Genomic DNA, 19,974 nt, shown 5'->3' with positions numbered 1-19,974 from the left:
GAAGAATAATATATTTTAATTCATGCAAACTATTGGAAAAAAATACAAACTATGAAATTTCAAAACATTTTATACATTTTTTTTCTCTTGAATTTTGCTCTTTTTATAATAGTATTCCCCCTAACATATAAAGTTTGTACTATTATCATAAGTTTTTTTTTGTTAAATCACCTCCACATTTGGCCTCAGTACTGACTAATGAATATGCACAAATATAACATTGTAAAGCTTCCTATACAAAATATTAATTTAAATGAGTGATTTGTTGTGAGCAGTGTGTTTTATTTATATATATATATATATATATATATATATATATATATATATATATATATATATATATATATAATACTTTACTAGAAAAGTATATTAATAATATGAAACAAGACATGTTTTATAGATATATGAAGACTTTTTTAATAACTGTTTTAAAAATTAATTTTCACTTATAATTCAATATAAAAGCACGATCGATAAACTTTCCAACCTCATCTGCCCTGTGTTACCTGATAGCACCTTATTTTTATAGTCGTGACGTCTTGTGGACGATGTCTTAATGAATCCAATAGAGGGCGCCAAACCTTCAGTGACGTTCAAGCGCATCATCGGCCTGTTGAATTTCAGGTATAGGTGTTATTCTTTACCTTGGCTTGAAGTTTAATGTGTTTTAACCAAATTAAGAATAAACACATTATGCCCCACGTTGATGATAAAGGAACATACATGCTCATTACACTGAACGAAATGAAGAAACACTTAAATTGTAAATATAGTTGGATCAGAACCCATCGAACAGGAGGACGCCAAATAGGCTAGTGTGCGCAGGCAGGTAATCGGATTAAACTCCGACAGGCCACACACACTCACACACACGAGCTTTTTGTTCTGTACACTACTGAACAATAAATGCTTCATATCTCATACTGGTCTTACGGTTATTCACTATGCCACTCTTTATTAATAGAGACCAGATATTCGCCCATCAAGTCCACCTTCTAGAGCACAAACTTCGGGTGAGTTTCCTCTTTTATTTGAGTGTCAATGAACAGGTAAGCTGGTAAGTGGTGTAATGTCGCTTTGATTGCCTTTCATCTGTACTTTCTTGCTGATATGATTTGCTTGATCACAATAAACATTTTAGAAAGTTGTTATAACGCGAGTATTAAGTGCTTCAGCAATATAATTTGATTTAAAATCAGATTATTCTTTTGTAGGCTTGTATTATGATAAAACACCTGAAGCTTTCCTTGTTTCATAATAGTAAAAGTGTAGTAACGTTACTCTTTTTTTGGTAGGTTGATAACAGGTTTCCTGACATTTTATCCTACCCATCAGATTACGCTACCAACACTGTATTTGAGTGGTTCTGAGGTTGGGGTTAGGGATTATGTAGATTAGGGCAATATTACAGCTTCATATCACACTACTCCACATTAAAATGTACACTGGTAGCAAAATCCTATGGGTGGTATATTGCGTCATCAAAATGTGCTACCTACTTTTTTTGGAATGAGATCTGACAAGTATAACCAGTTTTAGGTTACAGTATGTACAGCAATATGGTATGTTTTGTGTTTTTGAAAGAAAGTACACATTATTGGTGAGAGAGATGGAAAACATTTTAGACTCCTTATTTGAATTAGGTATTTTATTCATGCCAAAAAGTAGGGTTTAAGTAGCCATCTAAAAATGTCAAATTTAAACACACACAGACACAGAGAGACAGAGTGAGTGAGAGGGGGGAAACACAAATGAGAGTCCTGTTTACTTTTTCATATATTATTCTGATTTGCAGATGAGTCATCAGATGAGCAGTGTGACATCATTGTTAACACTTTACAGGTTATGGAACCAATAAGGTAGCATTAGTTAATGTTAGTTAATGCAATAAAAACATTATAATAATTAAAGTATTTTTCATCTTTGTTAACACTAGTTAATGAAAAAAATTAATTTGTTCAAAATTTGTTCTTGTTAACTCACAAACACAAGCTTTTCACTCATCATAGCACACGTGCTGCTGATGATGTGACAATAAAAGTGATTTGATTTGATTTGGAACTTTGCATTTTATTAATGCATTAGTAAATGTTGAACTATGATTTGATGTATGGTGTAAGAAATTTACATGTACATGTTTATTCTTAGTTTGTTAGTAAATGCACTAACTAAGTTTAACTAATGGAAGCATGTTGTAAAGTTTGACTCAATAGTTTTAATTCCAAATCAATCTTGTGAGTCAGATTTAGTACACAAAAGACTTGATCAGTTTATGGATCATAGTGCAGTCCCAAAATACCATAACTGTAATTTTACATTTTTACATTTTACCCCATCCTACAAACCACTAGGTTTTATCTATTAGCAAGATGTTTTTATTAATGTAACATTTGATCAAATGTCATGTGTCCTGTGCGTCACCTGCACACCATGGCGACCAGCCTCCCATAGGGCCTTTGGATCTGATCCCTTGTATTTAAATAGTTGCATTTTTAAAACGACAAGTCAAAGCGTCACTCTTGACTCTTGATGTTTTTTTATCTTAATGTTAAAAGATAATAACAATAAACAAACAATAAAAAATATATATACATAAATATATGAACTATTATCACTATAGAAAGTAAGTTAAGTATGTCATTTGTTTTTCTTTTGCCATAATTATTTCGGATTACATTTTTCAGTTTGGGTGATGCGGTGGCACGGTAGGGAGTGCTGTCGCCTCAAAGCAAGAAGGTCACTGGTTCGAGCCCCGGCTGGGTCAGTTGGCTCAGTCTGTGTGGAGTTTGCATGTTCTCCCCGCATTCGCGTGGGTTTTTTCCGGGTACTCTAGTTTCCCCCAAAGACTAAAGACATGCAGTACAGGTGAATTGGGTTGGCTAAAATGTGGTGTATGAGTAGTGGCGTAGTGTATGAGTCTGAATGAGTGTGTATGGATGTTTCCCAGAGAAGCTGGAAGGGCATCCGCAGCGTACAACATATGCTGAATAAGTTGGCAGTTCATTCAGCTTTGGCATCTCCGAGTTAATAAAGGGAAAAGAAAATATATGAATGAATTATTCAGTTTGCTTGTTTAGTATGATCGAGTCATTTAAAGGCAAAATATGTAAATATATTTCATTAAAATATCAAAAACAAAACACTAAAACAGTGTTAAACATTTTTTAAATGCACTAACTAAGTTTAACTAATGGAAGCATGTTGTAAAGTTTGACTCAATAGTTTTAATTCCAAATCAATCTTGTGAGTCAGATTTAGTACACAAAAGACTTGATCAGTTTATGGATCATAGTGCAGTCCCAAAATACCATAACTGTAATTTTACATTTTTACATTTTACCCCATCCTACAAACCACTAGGTTTTATCTATTAGCAAGATGTTTTTATTAATGTAACATTTGATCAAATGTAGCATAATGACTTATGAACTGTCCTTAAGTACTTGTATATAAATAATAGTAATAGCAAGTAATATAATAATAACAAGTACTGGTCAGTTTGTTGTTTAATATATTCCTAATCATTTGTTATACTGAATGACAGTGGAACACTATTGCACTCATATTTTGTCATTTTATTTAAAAAATAAATTTGAAATAAAAAATAGATGCATCGCTTGTATTTAGTATGTTTTCCGTGTATATAAGATCAATGTGTGTGTTAAATTTGGATGGAGGCACCAAAATCCACTCTGTTTAGAGATATCTGTAACTTTTAAAGTGTTTCCTTTCATTTTGTTTTTAGAGTAAGGAGGAGCGAATCCTGGAGTTGGAGACTGAGAACGCTCTCCTTCATTTGAGGCTCGCTGAGGTATGGATTTATGCAGTAAATTTGACTGTGAAATGCGTCTAACTCCACTAATGGAGGTTGACACTGTGCTGTAGTTGGGAGTTTGACCTGGCAGATGGTTTCACTGCAAGATAAGTGGCTTGCAGACAGACGACAGGTGCTCGCCAGTCTCACCTAATTTCCTCTATGCTTAATATGCAGCTGTGCAGTACAGACCAGAGAGAGACCTTTGGTTGGCGATCCATGTAAAAAAAAAGTGTTTTAAAAATATTATTATGAGTATAATATAATGATATATAAAATTTTATAATTGTAAAAAATTCTTTTTGATTATTTTCTAATTTTCTAACAAATGTTTTTAACTTTTAATCATTTTAATTCTTGATTATTTAGAATTAGGATAATTTAAAGAGAGAGTCCACAGAATATAAACATTTACTCACTATTACTTTGTAGTTTCAAACCTTTATGAGGGCTTTTCTTCTGTTAAAGACAAAAGAAGGTATTTTGAAGAAAGCTGAAAATGTATAACCACTGACATCCATAGTAGGAAAATCAAATACCATAGAAGTCGATGGTTACAGGTGTTCAACATTTTTCAAAGCATCTTCTTTTGTGTTTAAACGAAAAAAAGAAACTCAAACAGGTTTTAGACAAGTAATGGGTGAGTAAATGACTGAGTTTTCATTTCTTTTTGGATGAACTGTACCTTTAGGATTTTGCCAGACACAGCTAGTATTTACAGTAACTGCACTAATGCATGAATGCAACTTCATGGCTACTGAAAAGTCAGATTTGCTATCATGAATAAAATGGATTTTAAAATATACTAAAGAAGAAAACTGTATTTTTTATTATTCTTTTCATGCCATTTTTCACTGTAATTTTGAATAAAGAAATGTGGTCTTTTTAAGCAATTAGAGACTTTTATTTCAAAAGCAACTTTATATTGAAAGCAATTGTATTTCTAAACAGCAGTGCATATTATATATATATATATCAAAATAATATAGAATTGCAAAAAAGAAATGCAAAAACATATAATCTGAACATGATTATTGTGTTGCCCATTCTTCTTTCTTTATCATCAAGTGTTTGGGTAAACTTCATCATCAGAGAGATGTGGAAATCCATTTCCAGAGACAGAAACATCAGCAGCAGAGGAAGGTGCAGAAGTCCACACACGCAGCTCTCTCCAAACTACTCTCTGAAGTCCAGGTGATGGCAGAAACTGTTTCCGAACAAGTCCTACGCTACATATGCCTTGCAAATCCAGCATCAACTTTATCTCTCTTGCTCTTAGATACTGAAACAAGGCCTGAGGGATGTTTTCTCCATCTACGTGGGGTTTGCTAAAGAGCTGGAGGACCAAAGCAAACAGCTGTTTAAATATGTGGGCACTGCCAAAAAGCAGGATCTCCAAAGTGACGACCTTCAGAGTGAGTGTGAATTCAGATATCAATGTATAAGTTAATCTGCATTATATGTAAATATTTGAACCTTCATTTATGACAACATGCATACAGTCAAACTGCAAGGTTATATTATGTCCTGGATTATAAACCTTGACTCTCATCCTCCATCTCCTCTTCTGTTTAATCTTCACCTCTTATTCCCTTCTTTCTGCACCATCTGTCTCTTCCTTCATCTGTCTCCTTCTCTATCACGAAAGCAGTAGTGTTGTGACAGTAGGTGTATGGTGCAGTGTTCAGAGATTATCCATGATTCCCTTCCCCCAGTGTCTCCTCCAGGAAAAGCTGCTGTCAGCAGGGACAGCAAGGTCATGTGTCCTGTGCGTCACCTGCACACCATGGCGACCAGCCTCCCATAGGGCCTTTGGATCTGATCCCTTGTATTTAAATAGTTGCATTTTTAAAACGACAAGTCAAAGCGTCACTCTTGACTCTTGATGTTTTTTTATCTTAATGTTAAAAGATAATAACAATAAACAAACAATAAAAAATATATATACATAAATATATGAACTATTATCACTATAGAAAGTAAGTTAAGTATGTCATTTGTTTTTCTTTTGCCATAATTATTTCGGATTACATTTTTCAGTTTGGGTGATGCGGTGGCACGGTAGGGAGTGCTGTCGCCTCAAAGCAAGAAGGTCACTGGTTCGAGCCCCGGCTGGGTCAGTTGGCTCAGTCTGTGTGGAGTTTGCATGTTCTCCCCGCATTCGCGTGGGTTTTTTCCGGGTACTCTAGTTTCCCCCAAAGACTAAAGACATGCAGTACAGGTGAATTGGGTTGGCTAAAATGTGGTGTATGAGTAGTGGCGTAGTGTATGAGTCTGAATGAGTGTGTATGGATGTTTCCCAGAGAAGCTGGAAGGGCATCCGCAGCGTACAACATATGCTGAATAAGTTGGCAGTTCATTCAGCTTTGGCATCTCCGAGTTAATAAAGGGAAAAGAAAATATATGAATGAATTATTCAGTTTGCTTGTTTAGTATGATCGAGTCATTTAAAGGCAAAATATGTAAATATATTTCATTAAAATATCAAAAACAAAACACTAAAACAGTGTTAAACATTTTGCTGAATTAGGTACCTACTTTGTCCCAAATGTTGAAGAATGTTCAAATTCTGAGAAATAAACCATTTGGACAAGTCACAAAGAGTGTCCTGTGTCGCCATGCTAATGATATCATACACCCTCATTTTTCAGTTTGGTTTTATAGAAAACACTAAAGATTCATTCATTTTCTTTTCGGCTTAGTCCCTTTATTAATTTGGGGTTGCCACAGTGTTATGAACTGATAACTTATCCAACATATATTTTATGCAGCGGATGCCCTTCCAGCTGCAACCCATCACTGGGGAACACCCATACACTCTCATTAACACATACACACTACGGATAATTTTAGCTTACCCAATTCACCTGTACCGCATGTCTTTGGACTTGTGGCGAAAACTGGAGCATCCGGAGGAAACCCACGTGAATGCAAGGAGAACATGCAAACTCCACACAGAAATGCCAACTGACCCAGCCGAGGCTCGAACCAGTAACCTTCTTGCCGTGAGGCGACAGCACTACCTACTGGCCAATGTGTCGCCCAACACCAAAGATGATTTAATATATTATGCATGTATTAGACGGCACAAAGCAGCATTATAACAGAACTCCAAAATGTATCCAATATGATAAAACAGTGCTTCGTCCTGGACACATGATCATGACTGGACGAACTGGAAGTGGTCGACTGTGGCATAATGAAAGCTTTGATGCTTTTGTCTTATGTCAAGCTAGTAATTGCAAAAAAAATCTGTAATTGCTTCAGTGCTCTCAATTCACTTTGACAGCTTTACTTTGCTTTTTACTACCATAATGATAAAATTTCAATACTTTGGCTCATCAAGAGCATGATTTCTGCAGGAAGATGTAATGAAGACTACAGCTCCCATGATTCCATTGACGTCATCATACTATGCCTTTGTTTGTTGTGAATTCACGCACTCTAGTGGCGAACAGTATATATTGTGCTGTTAAATGGCATTTCCATGGAATTGTGATTTCTGTATGTAACCTTCGGGCGCTCTCAAAATAGGTACAGTTGCCTTGAACCATGCCAAAGCGCGATTGCCCCCATCCCCTCTCCCCCTCGTCCTGGACTCACATCGCATTTTTACCTACCAGACCTGAGCACGCTTACATAATTGGTGATGTGACTGTTCAGTTTAACAGAAAGAGAAGCGCTCTTGCTCAGCAAAGTGGAGATTGCTTTAGTTATATCGTTTTGTATTATTTTTAGTCGTTTGGGATGCAGTGACACAGAGTCACTTTGCAGAACAGATCCATCATTTTTGATGCTCATAAATTATCATAAAAGTCTTTGTGCTGCAGGTATTAGGAGGTTTCTGAAGGTGCAGCTGACGTGCAGCGAGGGGTTTGCGTCTTTAATAAACTATGGCTGTTTGTGTTCATTGAAAATTAAGAATGAATAATAAATCCATATGAAACAGTCCCCTAAAAGTGACATCGTGTCTTCAGTTTCAGGCTCAGGGCTCCCGATTCAGAGCACTCACTCTTCTCAAACAAATCAGGAAGCGCGCCTGGGAATGATTCAGATAGCATAGTATGAGTGTGTCCTTAATCTAATTGGTCAAGCCCGACCATTTGTTTTTCCACAAACCGTTTATTGACTGGTTCATAATTTAATGTATTCAAGTTCTTTTTTTTATTGTTTTTTTTCATAGAGCTCCAGGTTCAGGTGACTACACTTGAGCGCTCCTTACAGGAAGAGAAGGAGAGGTGCAGAGAGGAGCGGGTGAGGAGGAGGGTGCTCCACAACACGCTGGTTGTAAGTACTTGTTTCTCAGATTTATTTGATATAAATATTTTGTTTGTTGTTGCCAGAGTAACCAAGGCACAAGCTATATAGGGAAAGCGTTCTTCTGGAATGTGGGTGGGAAGCAGCACATCATTTAAGGATGCAATCACACTGGGATATCCAAACCTTGCCGGGCGCATTGCCCTTGTTGTTTGACAAGTGCGAGGGCTCTGAATCACCCCAGGTGCGGTTCGGATGGCCAGCTCTGGCCCGGTTGGAAAAGGTGTAACAGAGCGTGGTTCAGTTGGACTTTGGGGCAGTACACTTGTAGTGTGAGTGCAAAGCGTGGCTGAGCGCGAAACTGAAGACCCAACTTCACTTTTAGGGAACTAAATCATATGGATTTATTTATCAATAAACAGGAACTGTCATAGTTTATTAAAGTAGCAAACCCCTTATTGCACGTCAGCTGCACCTTCAGCTGCACCTTCTAATATGTGCAGCATGGTGACTTTATAAAAGTTTATAAATGTCAAAAGTGGTGAAACTGTTCAGCAAAAGACTTGACTATGTCAATGTATCATAAACTAAATAAAATAATACAAAACAATATAACTAAAACAATTGCGACTGTACTGAGCAAGAGCACTTTTCTTCTGTTAAACTGAACAGTCGCATCACCGATGACGCTCATGCACGGAAGGCAAAATAACTGAGTAAAGGCCGAAGGGGAGAAGGGAGGGGGGACAATCGCACAGTTTAAGAAAACTGTGTCTAGTGTGAGTACACCCTAAATTTAATTAAAAAAGAAAGAAGCTGTCTGTTTCTGCTTTTACATAAAATGTATCCTATAATAAATCATCTGTGAGGTATAACATAAAAGGACCCCATTTTAAAATATTTCAGATTAATTTCTGTGTGACCCTTCATTAGACATTTCTGTGTAAACATTGGGGAGGATTTAGTTCAGTAATGAAAAAAAATATGTATTTCTCTCTGTAGGAGCTGAGGGGGAACATCAGAGTTCACTGTAGGGTGCGCCCAATTCTGCACTTTGATCAAACCCCAGGTTCACCCACGGCCAATGGGTAATATATTCTTGTATTTGACAAATAATGATAGAGTATTGATAAACATGATTAATTCATACAGAAAAACAAATACTTTGGGAACGCTGTATGTCTTGAAGGCATATTCAATTTTTACATTTTCCTTTCATCCTCAGGTCTTCATCATGTGATGCAGTGGTGCAGGCCATCAGTGATGTGAGCAAATTGATTATTTATGGTGTTTATGGATCTCTTAAATTGTAATGGCTTAACACAACACCCTACACCTTGGATCAGTCACCTTTTACCATTTTTGTTTTGCAGGACTCTGTTATTGTGAACTGCGCCAAACCCTCAAGTCCTGTAACAAACAAAATATTTGAGTTTGAGAGGTATTTGGACACGGCATAATCTGAATATTTAAAGGTGGTGGATCATGGATAATATAATGAGTATTTTATTTGCAGAGTTCATGGTCCAGAAGACAACCAGGAGATTGTGTTCGAGGAGGTGAAGCCCCTTCTGACCTCTCTACTTGATGGGTGAGTATGCTATTTAATACAAGCAAGTTTAGCTTCATTAAGGAACATGCTGAAATCCGAAATCAGCTGAAATCCACACGCGCAAACACACACACACACACACACACACACACACTTAAACACAGGTAGATATATATATATATCATACAATAAGATAACATTGTAAAATTTTACATTTTATATAAATCTCTACTTAATTTCCTATTTTTCTTCCACTGATTTGTTTTGATTTGGTTATGTAGAGAAATATAATTAATTGTGATGATACTTATTACTACATATTTTACAGTTGGTATTTATTGCTGTGCATACATTAAATACATGAATAAAATGATCCGGTCCATCAGGTTGATATAAAATGTTAGTTGGCGTTTCTGTGTGAAGTTTGCATGTTCTCTCTGCGTTCGCGTGGGTTTCCTCCAGGTTCTCTGGTTTCCCCCACAGTCCAAAGACGTACGGTACAGGTGAATTGGGCAGACTAAACTGTCCTTAGTTTATGAGTGTGAACGAGTGTGTATGTGTTTCCCAGAGATGGGTTGCGGCTGGAAGGGCACCCACTGTGTAAAAACGTGCTGGATAAGTTGGCAGTTCATTCAGCTGTGGCGACCCCAGATTAATAAAGCGACTAAGCCGAAAAGAAAATAAATGAATCAATGAATAGTTTTAATGTTCTCCATACTCGCTCTGTTGATTCCCAAACTCCTCTGTTTCATATGCTGTAAAGAACTTTGGTTTGCTGTGATCAGTCACTGCAGTCTCTCTAAAACCAACAAGGCAATATTAGCATAACAAAATTTATTCCCTCTTCTGTTTCACACAGAATGTAATGCTCTCCTAATTCACTCTGGTAATGTCAGCACTTCTCTCTTTTATGTCCAAGAAATCATATCTTTTCATGCAAACAGCTATAGACATAGAGCAAATTCATCAACAAGGCAGCATAGGAGGTTTGCCAAAATGTTACCATTTTTTTATTTAATAAGCTGAAAAGAATAATGAAAAGTGTTTTGAAGTTGCTCTTTATACTTCAACAACAAATGTGAAAACATGAAAATAAATGAGAATAAATTAAGTAGTGGCTTACATCCCAGTACAGAACCAAAATCCAACAAAACAAACTAAAAACAGACTAATTAACAAACTTAATTTAACATTTAGGAATTTGTAGAAGAAGCGTAAATTTCGCAAAGGACTCCATTTTTGTGCTCATAGCAATGGTTATTCCTACATGACTATTGAGATTTGCACAAATGTTATTATAAAATGATGCCAAAATAGTCAAATCAGTCAAAATTTGTAATGATTTATTGACTAACTTGTCCTGTCCTATTTATTAATAAATCAGTGTTTTTGGTGGAGTGAATGATTCAGGGGCAAACTCATCCTGTTTGATTTGTTTTTGAAGGAATCTGTTTTTGAACATTCGTTTATTCATTCATTCATTCATTTTCTTTTCGGCTTAGTCCCTTTATTAATCAGGGGTTGCCTGATTGATTTCTAGCATCTAGCATATGTTTTACCCAGCAGATGCCCTTCCAGCCGCAACCCAGCACAGTGAAACACCCATGCACTCCTGCATTCACACACATACACAACAGCCAATTTAGTTTATTCAATTCACCTATAATGCATGTCTTTGCATGCCTAACTGTTTGTTTTATTTTTAATGAATCAATACCTTAATTGAATGATTCAGTAACTAACTCATATTGTTTGATTTCTAAATGAATTTGTGTTTTTGAAAAATTAGTGGAGCAAATGATTCAGTTATTATCATTATTTTAAATGAATCAGTGCTTTTGAACAAATCTGTATGGCAAATCCTTTAGTGACTCACTCTTTAAGTTAGATGTGTACAAATTGTTTATGTAATTGATTGCGCTGTCATTTGTCACATATTGACAGACCAAGGTAACATAACAAAAAAAAAACACAGAGGTTTGCTTATCCTCTCCTTCATTGCAGGTATAATGTCTGTATCATGGCATATGGCCAGACAGGCAGTGGAAAAACACACACAATGATCGGCTCTCAGTGTGAGGAGGCCAGTGCTGCAGTGCAGGACTCTCAACAGGGCATCATCCCAAAAGCAGCCAATGAGCTGTTCAAGTAAGACTCGGCTCATTTCTCTCACAGAACCCAGTCAAAATCACTTTACCACTCATTCATTTGCTGCGTTACGCAGAGGATTGCTGAGTGACTGGCTGTATTGATGTATATAACAGGCTGATCTCTGAGAAGCCAGCAGGCAGTCATACAGTGGAGATGTCGGTGGTGGAGGTCTATAATAATGAAGTTGTGGACCTGCTGGCCAGAGATGAAGATGGGGCGACGGTTGGGGTGAAGAGAGAGGTCATTACCACCAGCACAGGCACCAGTGAGGTGCCCTGCCTCTCATATGAGTGAGTCACAGCAAAATAAACTCTTTAGTGAATATTATTTTAACAGTTTTGTGAAATAGTGTATAGCTCATATAATCAAGGATTTAACTGTTTATTATGTTACATTAAATTATATACTAATGAAGTATATAATTAGTATATAATTAAAATATACTAATAAAGTTATGGTAATAAACTTAGCCTTTCTGATTTTAATTGTAATGCATTAATATGCACCTTTTGTAAAGCTGCTTTGAAACAAGAACGATTGTGAAAAGCACTATAAAAATAATCTTGAAATGAATTAAATGTAATTTGTATTGTTCCTTATAAGACATTAATATTAGGTTAGATTTAGATCATGATGCCAGGTGGCCAAAATTCAGACAGCCAGCACATAGGGATAACCAACGTCCAATAACAACGTCAAATTACGTTGATATTTGGTTGATTTTAGGTTGTGTTGGAAAGTGACCAAAATCCAACGTCTGATATTCATCAAAGTGGTAATGTCCACACAACGTCAAAGTGTAACATGATTAGACATTGATATTTGGCTGATTTTAGTTTGATTTTAGGTTGGACATTGATGTCGGCCTGACATTGGGTTCTGACGTCAACCCGATTTTCATTTCCAAGCGAAATCCAACGTCCCCCTGACGTTGGGCTACAACGTCAATATGATGTCATGTTGACGTCCTGTGCCTGCAGGGTTGTTACAGTATGAAGTTAGTTAGTAGTATATATTTAAATTATTTAAGTAACTTAAACAATTGGATGAATAGTTTTTGTATTTTTTAAATAAATATTTTACTGAAGTTAAGAAGTTAAAAGTTATTGTTGTCTGTATTTTGTTTTTGAAAACAACAACAACAGTATTTTCAACAGAATTCATTATAATAAGCACACTTGGTAGTCACTTTATTAAAGTTTAATAAAGTTTGCCTTCAGAAGTTCAGTTTGCCTTGTTTGTGACCAAGACTTGATGTTTGAGACATTTGGCTCCATTCTGAGACATGTAAATTTGTTTTGATTGATTGCTGTATTATTGATCGTTCAACAAATATGAAAATGTACTCACCTTCTAGTTTTTCCTGTATGAGTTTGTTTCTGTTGTACACAAAAAGAAGTTTGAGGAATATGATAATATTATAATATACACATACAGTTGAAGTCAGAATTATTAGCCCCCCTGAAATATTCGCCCCTGTTTATTTCCCCAATTTCTGTTTAACAGAGTTTTTTTCATCACATTCCTAAACATGAGTTTTACTAATTAATTTCAGTAATTTATAATACTTATTTATTTTATCTTTGTTATGATGACAGTAAATAATAGTTGACTAGATATTTTTAAGACACTTCTATACAGCTTAAAGTGACATTTAAAGCTTTAACTAGGTTAAGTAGGTTAACTAGGCAGGTTAGGGTAATCAGGCAAGTTATTGTATAACGATGGTTTGTTCTGTAGAAAAGTTTGGAACAAATGGAGGGTGAATATATGATGCCAGATCTTTCTCTTTTTTGATTGTTTGATTAAACTAGTTTTGATTGCACTTTGAGCTCAGTGCTCATATGACCGTCACAGGTTTGCATGTGTTTGTGAATGTGTGTCAGGCTGGTGCGTAGCTCTGCAGAGGTGATGCAGCTCATCAGTTCTGTGCTGAAACTACGATCTCACAGTCCCACACTGGTTCACATGGACTCCTCCAGATCTCATTTCATCGTCACTCTGACTGTCACCTCCAAAAGCCCAGATGCTCTGGCTGTAGGTATGATATACAGTGTTTCCTCATGAGTGCCAGTCCCTAACGCACAGGTTTTGAAGCATAAATGTTCCCTCGAGCCAAACACTGCTATCTGCAGCACACACAGTCATGCCTGTTAAGTGAGACCGAGCGTATTATCTGAAGACGCACACACAAACGCTCATTCTAACAACTCCATTTTCTTGCACCCCCCACTGGATTAGTTATCTTTTCAAAAACACACTCCGGATTTTTCTTGCTATTCTGAAAAGACTCGGCTTCGTGCTCAAAGCTTTCTCATCATCATTTTAGCTGTCATTTAATTGGCTGTGCAAGAGCTAACATATTGATGTGGGTTATCTGTGTTGGAGTAACATAGCATTTTTGTTTTATTCTATAAACTACCTATTGAATTTCTTTCTAGTTTAATATTATGTTTTTGTTATTAGTAATTAAAATTGTATGTGTTTATGTGCATTTTTATATAACGCAGTGCCAATGTTTGATTTCAGAAGAGTTTTGTAATAAAATTTTGGTGTAATAAACCTGATTTTTCAATCAACAAATAAAAATATTTGGTATTCTGGGTTTGACCAAATATAGTTTTTCAAATATTATAAATTATATTAAAAAATAATCGTTTTCATATACAATTTCTTTGCTCTAAACGACTATATCTTTATTTGAAATGTTCTCAAACTTTTTATTTTACTCAAACTATACCAAATATATCCAGTAAATTCTGAGAAACCCAGAAAAGAAAGTCAGAACATATATAATTACAATAATATAAAATAATATAATTACAAATATGCATATATTCAATTATCTTTTATCTATTTTCAAAATATTTTATACATAACATTAGTATAAACATTAAGAATACCAGTACCTAGTAGTAGTGGCAGTAGTACATAATGGTCAACCAAGATGGCTGCAAAATCAATTGACCTGTTTCAAGGGATTTTGTTACCTTAACAGACTTTTTTAGGACTCATACAGTGTGATCTATCTGTGCTGCAGCTCGTAGGCTTCAGAATGCCAGACAGGACGTCCAGCGAGTGTCTCAAAAAGAGTGGTGGAGCCCGCGCTGCCGCAGGGCCGCCTCTTCACGCTCCTCTAGCCCCGCCTCCTCACCATGCCACTCACCCTGTCACTCACCATGCCCTTCTCCACGACCCAGCATCACACAGGCGCCCCTTAAGACCAAACTGCAGCTGGTGGATCTGGCTGGCAGCGAGTGTGTGGGTAAGAGCATGGACTGTCCGCATTTACTCCAAACCTGTTTGTAATTTTTTTTCTTCTGTTGGACACAAAACAAGATCTTTTGTAGACATTTGCATAACAATTGCCATTTGACATTAATGTTAGGAAACAAAAAAACTATAGAAGTCAATGGTTACCAGTTTCCTACATTCTTCAGAATCTCTTTTTTTCTGTGTCTAATGAAAGAAAGAAAGTTTGGGTGAAGTCAAAATGAAGTCAGACTGTACTTTTTGGGTAACCTGTGACTTTAAGCTTTATTACAATCAAATAAAACAAAGAACAAGCATATTTAGTTATCAGGAAATTAGTGAAGGTTTATGGAGTGTCAAGTCTTAGGTTAAATTTTCATGAAAGGCTGCTATATATAAAGTGCTGCTGTATTTAAAGATGTGACAGGTCAAATGTGTGTGTGTTCAGGGATGTCAGGAGTGACGGGAGCAGCTCTGTGGGAAAGCTCCTGTATAAACCGCAGTCTCTCAGCTCTGTCTGATGTTCTGGGAGCTCTAGCTGAACGGAGGCCTCATGTACCCTACCGAAACAGCAAACTAACACATCTGCTACAGGACGCCATAGGTGAGAGGCAGATTAGCTGAGAAACACAACAGCCTTACATGTGCACTCTGAAGTCTGTAAAACAAGAGCGATATCTTAAATCTTACAATACTGACCAATTATATTCATATAGGTCTACTGACTAATACTGTTTTATACCGTCCATCTATCATTCTGTCTGTTTGCTGTCACTTGTCATTTCATACCTTCAGTTCCACCCATTATACACTCCATCCATTTATTTAAGTGATGTTTATTTATAAACTAATATAGAGAAGGTCAGGTGCTTATTATGTACTTTTTAGCAATTTTAACAGATTTGTGTGTGTTGAGCATCATTTAAGACGACATTAGCACCTGTCAGCTTTAAATGTTGGGAAAACTGGATAATTTTGAGCTTTGGTCAGCTAATTTCATTTTCTGGGTGTAAAATAATTTTTGGGGTGGGATCAAAATCGGTGATGTAGCACGAATCTGCTAGTGAAGTGATGACACGTCAGTTTCTCATTATTATTCATTGCAAAGTTTTCTTATCCTATGAGAAAACCCTGCTTCTTAATTATTCATGAGGGCACGAGCTTTTCGAGGCAAGGCAGACCTGCCAAACTGTGAGACCCAATGATTAGGTTAGACCGTGTCCATGCACAGCAAGCAGCATTTAGCCATTCATAAAGGTTTGTATATGTTTGTTTCCATGATCCACAGGGTTTGTTGCATGTTTTTCCCTGTGATTTCCCCGTGATGATTCCCTGAGAATTGAAGAATGGGAGACTTTGTCTTTTATCAGTTGAGTTCATTACCATTCAGACACATCATCTATTTTTAAATTTTTAGGATTACTAGCAGGGCTAATGGTTGAAATAGACAGGGCAAGAGACCTGCTGTACTGCTACTGTGTCTGCATTCAGACTCAGGGATTGAGGAGGAGAGAAGTATTCCTCGTTTATAGTGTTTGCACGATTATCTTTATGATGATATAACCAAATTGTGGTTATATGTAAACGAAACTACGAATAGCAAATGTAGCAGGGTATTAAATTACTGTTTATTTCTCTGCATTTTAACTTTGTAGACTATAAAATCATGGGTCTCCTGGATTTGTGTCTTATTTTGTAAGCCAACTGACAACAGTTGTTTGCTCCACTCTTTTTCCCCTGCTCTGCGGGCCACACCCACTCCTCCCTCTACTCTCAACGCTCCACATCCATCATGAAGCTTTTTTTTTTTTATTCTGAGGTAGACTGAAACTGAAAGATGGGAGTTTCATGGCTCTTTTAATAGAGGGGAGCTGCTGAAACTTACCTGAGCTCAGACTTCCCTCTCTCTCCCAATGAAATGGGAGATCCAGGCTTGAGGATCTTCCCAGCTCTCTACCGGGACAGCATGCCAAACACATTTTTATTTATCAGACATCAGCTAGTTGTGAACTCTTGAAACATGATATTATCGAGAACTTTGAAGTTGTTCGTAGTTTGTTTTATTACCATGTATTTTGCAGATCAAATATTATTTGATTCATTTTTATTTCCAGTACATTTTTAAACATGATCCTTTATGTATATTATTTATTGATCAATATTGTAAGTGGACTGCATGGTGGCGCAGTCGGTAGCACGTTTGCCTCACAGCAAGAAGGTCGCTGGTTTTAGCCTCGGCTGGGTCATTTGGCATTTCAGTTGGCATTCCAGTTTGCATGTTCTCCCCTTATTTGAGATTTTTTTCTCCGGGTGCTCCGGTTTCCCTCACAGTCCAAAGACATGCAGTTTAGGTGAATCGGGTAGGCTAAATTGTTCGTAGTGTCCACATAATTTGGCGGTTCATTCCGCTGTGACGACCCCAGATTAATAAAGGGACTAAGCCGAAAAGTCTCTAATACTATTTTTGGGACAATCTTGGACTGTCCAGTGACAATGTTTGAAAAATGTTTAATTCTGTCATCATTTACTTTCCCTTCACTTTTGCCAAAACTGTTCGACTTTCTTTTTTTGTTGAACACAAAAGAAGATATTTTGAAGAAAGTTGAAACCTGTAACTTCCCAGAGATGGGGTACGGCTGGAAGTGCATTTGCTGCGTAAAAACTTGCTGGATAAGTTGGCGGTTAATTCCTATGTGGCAACCCCGGATTAATTAAGGGACTAAGCCGACAAGAAATTGAATGAATGAATGAAACCTGTAACCATTGACTTCAACAAAATGAGTTTTTCCTACTATGGAAGTCAATGTTTACCGGTTTTCAACTTTCTTCAAAATACATTATTTTCAGGGCGGGACAGTGTCACAGTGGCTAGCATATTCACCTCACAGAAAGAAAGTCGCTGGTTTGAGCCCCGGCTGAGTCAGTTGGCAGTTTCGTGTGGAGTTTGCATGTTCTCCCTGTGTTTGTGTGGGTTTTCTCCAGGTGCTCCGGTTTCCCCTACTTTCCGAAGACATACTCCATAGATGAATTGAATAAACTATATTGGCGGTAGTGTAGAAGTTTGTGTGTGAATGAGTGTGTATGGATGTTTCCCAGTACTGGATTGTAGCTGGAAGGGCATGCGCTGTGTTAAACATATGATGGATACGTTGGTGGTTCATTCAGCTGTGGTGACCCCCGATTAATAAAGGGACTAAGCTGAAGGAAGGTGAATGAATATTAACTGAATAAGAAACTCATAAAGATCTGGAACCACTTGAGTGAGACTAAATAGTACATTCTCCTTTTTAGGTGAACTAACTCTTTAAACTTGTGCATGGTTGCACATGTTCCCTTCCACAGTCAAAACCTGTTAAACCAGTCAAGTTTTAACATGCCACAATGAGTGTCATAGAAAGAGCCTGCACATGTTCTTCTCTTTCAAACCTCACCTGACCATCCGTTTGACCTCTGATCTCATTTCTGCCACAGGAGGAGATGCCAAGCTCCTGATAATGCTGTGTGTGTCCCCCACTCAACGCTTTCTCACTGAATCTCTTCAGTCCCTGGGGTTTGGTACCAGAGCCAGACAGGTCCAAAGAGAGCCACCACGCAGGAAAAACACCGGTCTGAAGATCAAGTGACCATCTGGGAGACACATTGGCTAAAAGGATTTGAGCTTTGAGCTTGTCCAATTTTGTCCACTTCCAGAGGTCATTGATTATTCTTTCGGCAGGTTTCTTTGTGATTGTGTAAACATTTGTTGTGTCATGGTGGTTCAATGTGTTCAGACAACTCCTGCTGTCTGTCTTCTGACCTCATTCATGAACATCACATCATGTGTTGTTGAAAGGCATTAGCTAGCTAGAGTTATAACCTTTAAATCTATATTATGTCTTTGGTTTAAAAAAAAAAACAGCTGCTGCTCTTTATATCATATTGTCATTGTTTTTGCATTCATAAGAAAAACAATGTGACCTTTCTTTCCCCAAAATATTAGTAAGTGTTCAGAAAAGGGGTGGCACAGTGGCTCAGTGGTTAACACACAGCAAGAAGGTTGCTGGTTCTGGCTGGGCCAGTTGGCATTTCTGTGTGGAGTTTGCATGTTCTCCCTGTGTTTGTGTGAGTTTCCTTAGGGTGCTCCGGTTTCCCCACAGTCCAAAGACATGCAGTATAGCAAATTGGGTGAACAAAATTGGTCATAGTGTATGAATTTGAGTGATTTTTTCCCATACACATTGCAGCTGGAAGAGCATCTGTTGTGTAAAACATGCTGGAATAGTTGGCGGTTCATTCTGCTGTGACGACCCCTGATAAATAAAGGGACTAAGCCGAAAATGAAAATGAATGAATGTTCAGAAAGGATCCAAAAATAGACCTATTTATAATAATAATCTATAGATCCTCAGCTTCATAACAGTAAATTGGAGAAAGGAGTGGTATAAAACAGCAGGTGTAACTGAATGTGATTCTCCCCCTTGACTACTTGTGGTCTGATCGACCAAAACACATCTTAATAGGTGTAATTGGGGCCTGTTATAATAAAAAAAGTGTATTTTTATTTCTTTGAATTTTGTTCACAGGTTTGTGGTGCTCAGGTCATGTTAATAGCTGCATTTCTTAATTAGAAGACTTTGGGATTAAATCTATGTTGATATCAGTATTTATTATATTTATAAGTATTCACTACAAATAGCTTATATTCTGTTCAGGATGGGTTACACACTCTCTCTTTGGCTGGTTATGCACTTTGAGAATGTTCCTCTGACAAAAAAAATGTTTACAGTTTTGTGTGACTAATGTGAATGGACTTGGGGGGAAAAGCAAGTCAGAAATTGTTTGTTTGTAATAAAGTATTGATGTGGTGGTGAACAATATGGCTTTGAAGTAATGGTGTTTGCAAGCTGAAACTAGTTGACCTGATATTTTACTACACCGTAACATGATGCCTTTCAAGTGTTTATGTATA

At 36.9% G+C, this 19,974-nt stretch overlaps 1 protein-coding gene across 3 annotated transcripts; it reads left to right on the top strand.

The window, feature by feature from the left end:
* The first annotated feature begins 564 nt into the window (after window positions 1-564).
* kif25 (kinesin family member 25) lies at window positions 565-19,880 on the top strand. 3 transcript variants are annotated; one of them, XM_087298339.1, is made up of 16 exons: window positions 565-829; window positions 965-1,013; window positions 3,746-3,811; window positions 4,883-5,008; window positions 5,094-5,229; window positions 7,998-8,101; window positions 9,074-9,159; window positions 9,297-9,336; window positions 9,445-9,512; window positions 9,588-9,662; window positions 11,628-11,771; window positions 11,888-12,064; window positions 13,661-13,815; window positions 14,815-15,039; window positions 15,475-15,630; window positions 18,498-19,880. In XM_087298339.1, exons 11-16 carry the CDS (start codon window positions 11,644-11,646, stop codon window positions 18,647-18,649), a joined length of 993 nt encoding a protein of 330 aa, XP_087154465.1. In that variant the 5' UTR covers window positions 565-829; window positions 965-1,013; window positions 3,746-3,811; window positions 4,883-5,008; window positions 5,094-5,229; window positions 7,998-8,101; window positions 9,074-9,159; window positions 9,297-9,336; window positions 9,445-9,512; window positions 9,588-9,662; window positions 11,628-11,643; the 3' UTR covers window positions 18,650-19,880. The 3 variants fall into 3 exon arrangements, with proteins under 3 accessions (XP_087154465.1, XP_087154466.1, XP_087154464.1); XM_087298340.1 differs by having other exon boundaries at window positions 586-825; XM_087298338.1 differs by lacking the exon at window positions 565-829 and having other exon boundaries at window positions 832-1,013.
* The last annotated feature ends 94 nt before the right edge of the window (window positions 19,881-19,974 follow it).

This window comes from Danio rerio, chromosome 20 (genome assembly GCF_052040795.2).
Source record: "Danio rerio strain M-AB ecotype USA chromosome 20, GRCz13ab, whole genome shotgun sequence".
Classification (NCBI taxonomy): domain Eukaryota; kingdom Metazoa; phylum Chordata; class Actinopteri; order Cypriniformes; family Danionidae; genus Danio; species Danio rerio.
The sequence above is the reverse complement of the archived record's forward strand: the minus strand, read 5'-3'. Positions and strand labels throughout refer to the sequence as shown.

Coding starts and splice junctions, on each gene's coding strand:
- kif25 (XM_087298338.1), top strand. CDS start 945: ATGCCACTCTTTATTAATAGAGACCAGATATTCGCCCATCAAGTCCAC. Junction 9,160..9,296: donor GGTTCACCCACGGCCAATGG/GTAATATATTCT, acceptor TTTCATCCTCAG/GTCTTCATCATGTGATGCAG. Junction 9,513..9,587: donor AAAATATTTGAGTTTGAGAG/GTATTTGGACAC, acceptor TTTTATTTGCAG/AGTTCATGGTCCAGAAGACA.